The sequence below is a fragment of the Penaeus monodon genome, unplaced genomic scaffold (assembly GCF_015228065.2).
Source record: "Penaeus monodon isolate SGIC_2016 unplaced genomic scaffold, NSTDA_Pmon_1 PmonScaffold_4754, whole genome shotgun sequence".
In the NCBI taxonomy this organism is placed as follows: domain Eukaryota; kingdom Metazoa; phylum Arthropoda; class Malacostraca; order Decapoda; family Penaeidae; genus Penaeus; species Penaeus monodon.
This window is the reverse complement of record NW_023659613.1, coordinates 1-6074: the sequence shown is the minus strand read 5'-3', so window position 1 is coordinate 6074 and position 6074 is coordinate 1. Positions and strand designations below refer to the sequence as shown.

At 36.8% G+C, this 6074-nt stretch overlaps 2 protein-coding genes across 3 annotated transcripts; one reads left to right on the top strand and one right to left on the bottom strand.

Annotated features, from left to right (window-relative positions):
- Window positions 1–439: 439 nt before the first annotated feature.
- Window positions 440–3976, bottom strand: LOC119571017 (intraflagellar transport protein 22 homolog). Of its 2 annotated transcripts, none has more exons than XM_037918513.1 (4): window positions 3803–3976; window positions 2101–2273; window positions 1484–1680; window positions 440–895 (listed from the first exon to the last, which is right to left on the bottom strand). In XM_037918513.1, the coding sequence occupies exons 1-4, from the start codon at window positions 3842–3844 to the stop codon at window positions 747–749; spliced, it is 561 nt and encodes a 186-aa protein (XP_037774441.1). In that variant the 5' UTR covers window positions 3845–3976; the 3' UTR covers window positions 440–746. The 2 variants fall into 2 exon arrangements, with proteins under 2 accessions (XP_037774441.1, XP_037774442.1); XM_037918514.1 differs by having other exon boundaries at window positions 3833–3976.
- A 330-nt stretch (window positions 3977–4306) lies between these two features.
- Window positions 4307–5395, top strand: LOC119571014 (aspartate beta-hydroxylase domain-containing protein 2-like; the record flags this gene model as incomplete). Its single annotated transcript, XM_037918511.1, is given in 1 exon segment — window positions 4307–5395. A coding segment is annotated over 1 exon segment (839 nt), but the record flags the coding sequence as incomplete, so codon positions are not given.
- Between the last annotated feature and the right edge of the window lie 679 nt (window positions 5396–6074).

The window sequence follows — 6074 nt, the reverse complement described above, 5'->3', positions numbered from 1 at the left end:
AGGGGGTAGAGAGGATGAGGATCATAAAGACAGCCAGGCAACCAGACTTTTTCATTAATGATTTCAAAGAATGGTAGTGTTGTGGTATACCATGTTTTGTGGGACTGTTAAAGGATCTTCCAATCAAAAATACCAAAAGAGGGAGTTGTAATTTAATAGGCTAGAGTTGGGTCAGCTCTCTTTCAATACACTAATACTAGGATAGCTGCAGTTCAGTAGGTTAAAGTTATGTCAGCTGTAGCATGAGTTGCTGTACTGTAACTTGTAGTTCCCCTGATTTGAGATTTCTGTAGAATTCATGCCTTCATTCCACAGATCAATTATGGATAAGTTTTCAATCTTTCCTATTAAACTTGAACTATAATTGTTAAAACATATTTCTATTCTAAACAATTATAATTCCACTTGCAGATATCATACAGGATATATAAAAATAAGATTCTTAATATATACTTTATTATGGACGGCATAAATATATATTACGTGACTAGAAGGCATTAAGTATAGAGAAACTGAGTTGCCCAGAAACATCATTGCATTTAATCTTTTTTGCAAGTACATAAATAACAGTAAGGGTATCACAAAAAATGTCAGTGCACACATTAAGTTTTGAAGTTCAAATCTGGCTTCATGTGTATATCTTCATGTGTAATTTTTTGTCTATGCTTGGGTGTAAGCTCACTGCACATTGACAAGTACATGTGAGCTAATAACATCTTTATATCATTGCATGAATTCACTGAGGTTCACTGCAATATAAAGTTCTCTTGACGCTCAACAACATCAGACATGTGACCCATGACAGATGCAATGAAGTCATTAAAATCCCTCTTCACACTTCCACTATCATCATCCAAGTGCGTGTCGATTTTGGAGATTTTGTTGAAGGGAGTTGCTGAAACAGAAAAGAGAGATGAGTTTTGTACTATCAAAGTTATTATCATCATCTGAATCAGATAAAAAATACACTTGTATGCACACCGAATTATGTATAAGAAAACAGTTGAGATCCTACCTCATCAAAGAACAAAGATTAGATATATAAAAGTAGAAGTTTACATATGAATTCAATAGCAGTGAGACAACAATTTATACAAATTTTGACCTGATGAAAAAAAAAAAAAAAAGCAAATAAATTATTAAATGAAAGTTCATTAACTTTTCACATGACAGATCAATAACATGATTTGGATTATCTATCGCCCATATCAAATTACAGCCACACGATACAAGTCTAAAGAAAAGGAACCATTGTGATATAGCTTAAAGTAAGGCCAACTAGGGGCCAAGTAGATAGTGGACAATAAAAAGAATAGTCTATATTGACCAAAAATCAATGATGAGTATATGTATCATACCTACCACATTATGACACCTCCAAAAACAAACAATCTTATTAATCCTACCTACAAAAAACTGAATAATACAACAGATTTTTCTCTTAGAAACACAGACTAACAAAAACAAAATGCTGATCACTCACAAAGTTTTGCCCCTTTCCCTCTGGCTCCTGGTTTGTAGTGGCAGAACACGACACACTGAGCTTCACTTACAGCCTGTTGTTCAGCAAAGTGCGTGTACAAGTTATCAAGGACTCGTGCATGTTCCTCTCGCCCTGGGCTGTAAACAAAGATAATGCCCTGTGCCCCTTGCTGAATGACAGGCCAACACGTCTCATAGCTAATGAGAGAAAGAAATTGAAATGAAGACTCTTGAAATGTTGTCAATGTGTTTACTGGATATTCATTCCCTGTATGATCTAGCAAATTCTGATAAATATTAGGCACTCACCTCAGTTTATATGTAAAAGACATGTTATAAATGATTATATTCACATATGATACACTAATAAATTTTCCAGCACATATTGGAACAAGTAATTCAAAAATCATCAGAGAATATTTTTTTCTTACATATAAGATTAAAAATAAGTATAATATGAAAAAAAAACATAACATAGTCTACAAACTAATATTATTAATCTGTTCACTGCTTTATAACTCTGATCAGCAAACCACTTGCTAAAAGTGAGAACATTTAAAATAAGAAATCAGGAGTACAAGTACACATGACAAATAGCAAGGAAAACCTTATTCTTACGTCCTATCTCCACTGACATCCCACAGTTCAACCTCAACACTGGCTGCAGTATTGTTGTAGGTTACATTGGGCACTTCGAATTCCAGAATCCTGCAGCCTTTGGTGGGTCTGTACTCCCCACTTCCCACTTCTCCAGCCTCACTTAGAAAGTTGGTGAGTGTTGTTTTCCCACACTGAAAAGGAGAATAAAAAAATAGCTAAGTGATGAACATCTGAATTTTTTGTTAGTCACATAAATGTTAATACTTTTTTCCAATTGTATATAATTTGTTTTAACAACCTCTGAAAAAAGGGAGGGAGAGAGAAAATGAGAGTAAGAGACAGTGAGGCTGGGTGTGAAACAAGGACCACAAAGAGATGGAGAAAAATGAGATAATGCCCTTAATGACCAGATACAACAGCACTACTAGTTACAGAAAATATTCTGCAGAAACTGAAGGTTTGGAATTTTTTAAAATTATTCTCTTCTTTCTTTTACTTGTAGAAACTCTGTAGAGGAACAACATAAGGTGGCTGTCTGGGTATAAAAATCATGAAATCAAAGTAAATGGCATTGTAGATAATATTTCAAAACCTTTCAACAAAATTCTCCATCATAATCCTTTGATGCCCATTAGAATTACATTGTTCAGGTAAAAAATAGTTAACTTCACAAAAATTACAACTTCACAAACTGCCAGACCCAACACTTGATAACAAATGGGTTGGTTGACATAGATGGTAGTTAAATGAGGATGGATTTAGAGACCAAAGTCATGAATTCCAAAGATTCCCCCTAAGCAATACTCAACTAATGAAATTCCATGTCATTTTATGGTTTAAAAAATCCAAAACACCAAAACTGGCTGATTTTAGTATATGACAACCATAACCCATACAACATACAGTACATGGAATTGGTAGATTAATAAAACATAAGGCACTTTTAGTTCATGGCATCTCCATTACAAATTGCAAATAAAGATGCAACTTCTTACAGTCACAAAAAAAAAATTGTCTACATCTAAACTCTAGTAATTTCATAACTTGCTAAAACACACCTAGACTAAGCATGTGGCAAGAGAAATTTACCTCACAGAGCCTCACACGAGTTATGACATCACTCACTATATTCACTCTAAAATTAGGCTGCACTCTAAAATCCCATATAAGGATTTGTGAGGGCACAACCCCTGACACTGACATAAATGTGTAAATACCACATTATCTGACCCCACCTATTCCCAGGATACCTCATGCCTTACCCACCTACAGGGCCTAGTATAGTCGCCTAGTGCCAGCTACAACCATGACAGCAAGAAGAATCCATACATACCAAAAATTATGGATTTTTAAAACAGTCTACATGAATAAAGGGGCAGAAGTTTGCTTTTAAAATGAATTTGATATTTTCCACAAGGAATCTACTGATGCAAATTTGGGTGTAATTCATTATGCAAAGGACTTCATTGATGCTAATGTTGATTACCGTGGAAAAGTTATAGTGCATTGCCTTCATTTTTGATAGAATTTTGGGTCACGACACCTCAGGATGGGATCTGCACAAATATTGCCACAGCTTGTTTTGTTAGATGCCCTTCTATTACTGCACATATATGTTATTACCCAACTCTGCTCCCACCTCCAATTGCATACTGTCCCAGAACTATAAAAGCTGCAGATAAATACAGTAAGAAAATACAAAACTAAATTAGACTCCTACCTCGGGTGGACCAACCATCACTATTTTCACCTTATTCGACATGGTGTCTCACGTGGTTGTTCCGAATATGTTATAGTTTCCTTCTCTTCACCAATTACAACACTTGTTTCACTATTACTTGTTTTTCCCCCGTATTTCGAGAGATCTCTGCTGACGACAGGCGGAGAGTTTCAAAGTTACTTTTTACCTTCTGTGGCATGCCAGCGACTGCGGGGCTAAATTCTTATTGCGTTTTATTTTTGTCTTTCTTTTAGTATTGGCATGGACACATCTTTAATTACTTTAGCCTATGTTGACTTCATTTTAGTGTAGTTTAATGTTTTATAGACATACATCACTATATAGATATATTTTACTTGTGTTCATTGAAACGTAAAAATATTAATCAATTAATGCTAAGTACATAAATAACGCGTTAAGTATCTAGCATGCATACAATTGTGATTTTAAGAAACCTAAATAATTTTAGACCCATCGTCCCTAATAACCATTTGTTTACCCTATAAGCGCCAGAAAACCGAGAGGCAATTGGATTCCTTATTCAGGGATCCTTTACAACTTTGATGGCACTGAAGCCAACCAGCAGTCGCATCTGAAGCCATTCAGGCCCAGGAGCAGACGAAAACCATGTAGCTGTCAAGTGTAACGATTTTATTGGTGATTCAAGAGGCAGCCGATGGTCTGCTCGTCCAGAACCGCCTCGTTTAGGGCCTTTTAGCTTGTGTCAAGCTGCTGCAATTGCCAAGTAGTCGCTATGGGGATACGAGAATGCTGTTCCGCCTTCCTGGGTGGACTTCCCGATCCCGCCCTGCCCCTCATGCCCTCTATGGCACTGGGCATGATATTTGCTGCCCTGATTCTTGTTATCTTTTACAAAAAGGAGAATAAAGTGCCTTTGAAAATCGCCGTCTTGGAGATCCTGAGGAAAGTGTTCTACCTCTTTCCGACCCCAGACCACTCAGAGTCACAGTCGTGCAGGAACTCCAGCTGTGTCCGTTGCTGTAAATACAAGGAGCTGGAACAACAAATTGCAGAGAAATGGAAAGCATTAGACTCCAAGACTCAGGAGTCCACATCACTTAGATTACGTGATGCTGTGCAGACAGTGGTGAGGAGGTTGGTTCCAGCTGCGGAGAAGTTGGGAGAAGACAGGACAAGAACCTCGCAGAAAGAGAAATCACTCCAATCAGCCTTCCAGAAGCCCACCATATTCCCTGTGGATTTACCAGCCAACCCTTACTGGAATGAGTTTGATGTCTATGGAATGGAACTCAGACTCCTGAAGCTCAATTTCAGCATTATCTTGAAGGAATTTGAGTCTGTCTTTGAGGCTCTGAAGGGTGGCGATAACTGGGGCTGGAAACTGAACGATATCCCTCGTGGTCATTGGTGCATCTTCCCCTTCATTGACCAAGGTGTTGTCAATGAGTCAAACTGCAAGAGATGTCCCAACACATCAACCATGATTGGTTCATTGCCATCAGTCATGCAGGATTGTGTGTTTGGCAATGCCTGCTTCTCAGTGCTGTATCCAGACTCTCATATTGAACCTCACTATGGCCCTACTAATCTAAGGTTGAGGTGCCATTTAGGTAGGATGATGTTGAATTTTTTATTTTTATTAGTAATATTTCATATAGATAAGATCATTGCCTTAAGTTTTGGGATGTCATTCTGTAGTAGATTTAATTTTCCTTTACACATGTATGATGATTAATGTTTCATGATAGGTTTAATGAACATGTGCCCCATCTTTTGGAAAAGTGCTTTATAGTTGACAGTTGGTAATCTCTACAATAGATAATATAAGTATCCTCAGGCATAGGAATTGTGAACTTTAACAGTACCAGTGGTTGTTTTGTTATGTCAGCTTTTTACAAATAACCAGGTGTCAACAAAAATGTACTTTTTGAAAATTGGTCAAATCAGACATTTTCTGAAGATCAGCACATATTGCTTGCCTCATGAAGCTAGGTTTAATGTGGGTGCAGCCTAGAATATGGCTTAGTGTCATATTTTATTTATTTGTAAAATATGTCTCATTCTTTCTTTTCTCCCTTTATATCTCATTCTCTCTTTTTCTCCCTTTATATCTCATTCTCTCTTTTTCTCCCTTTATATCTCATTCTCTCTTTTTCTCCCTTTTATATCTCATTCTCTTTTCCCATCCCTTCTCTAGAATACCAGTTTTGTCTCAAAACCATATTGATGACCTGGATAAGATCAATTCATTTTACTGTAGAGTGAAGCATAAAGGGAAAGCCTTTTAATT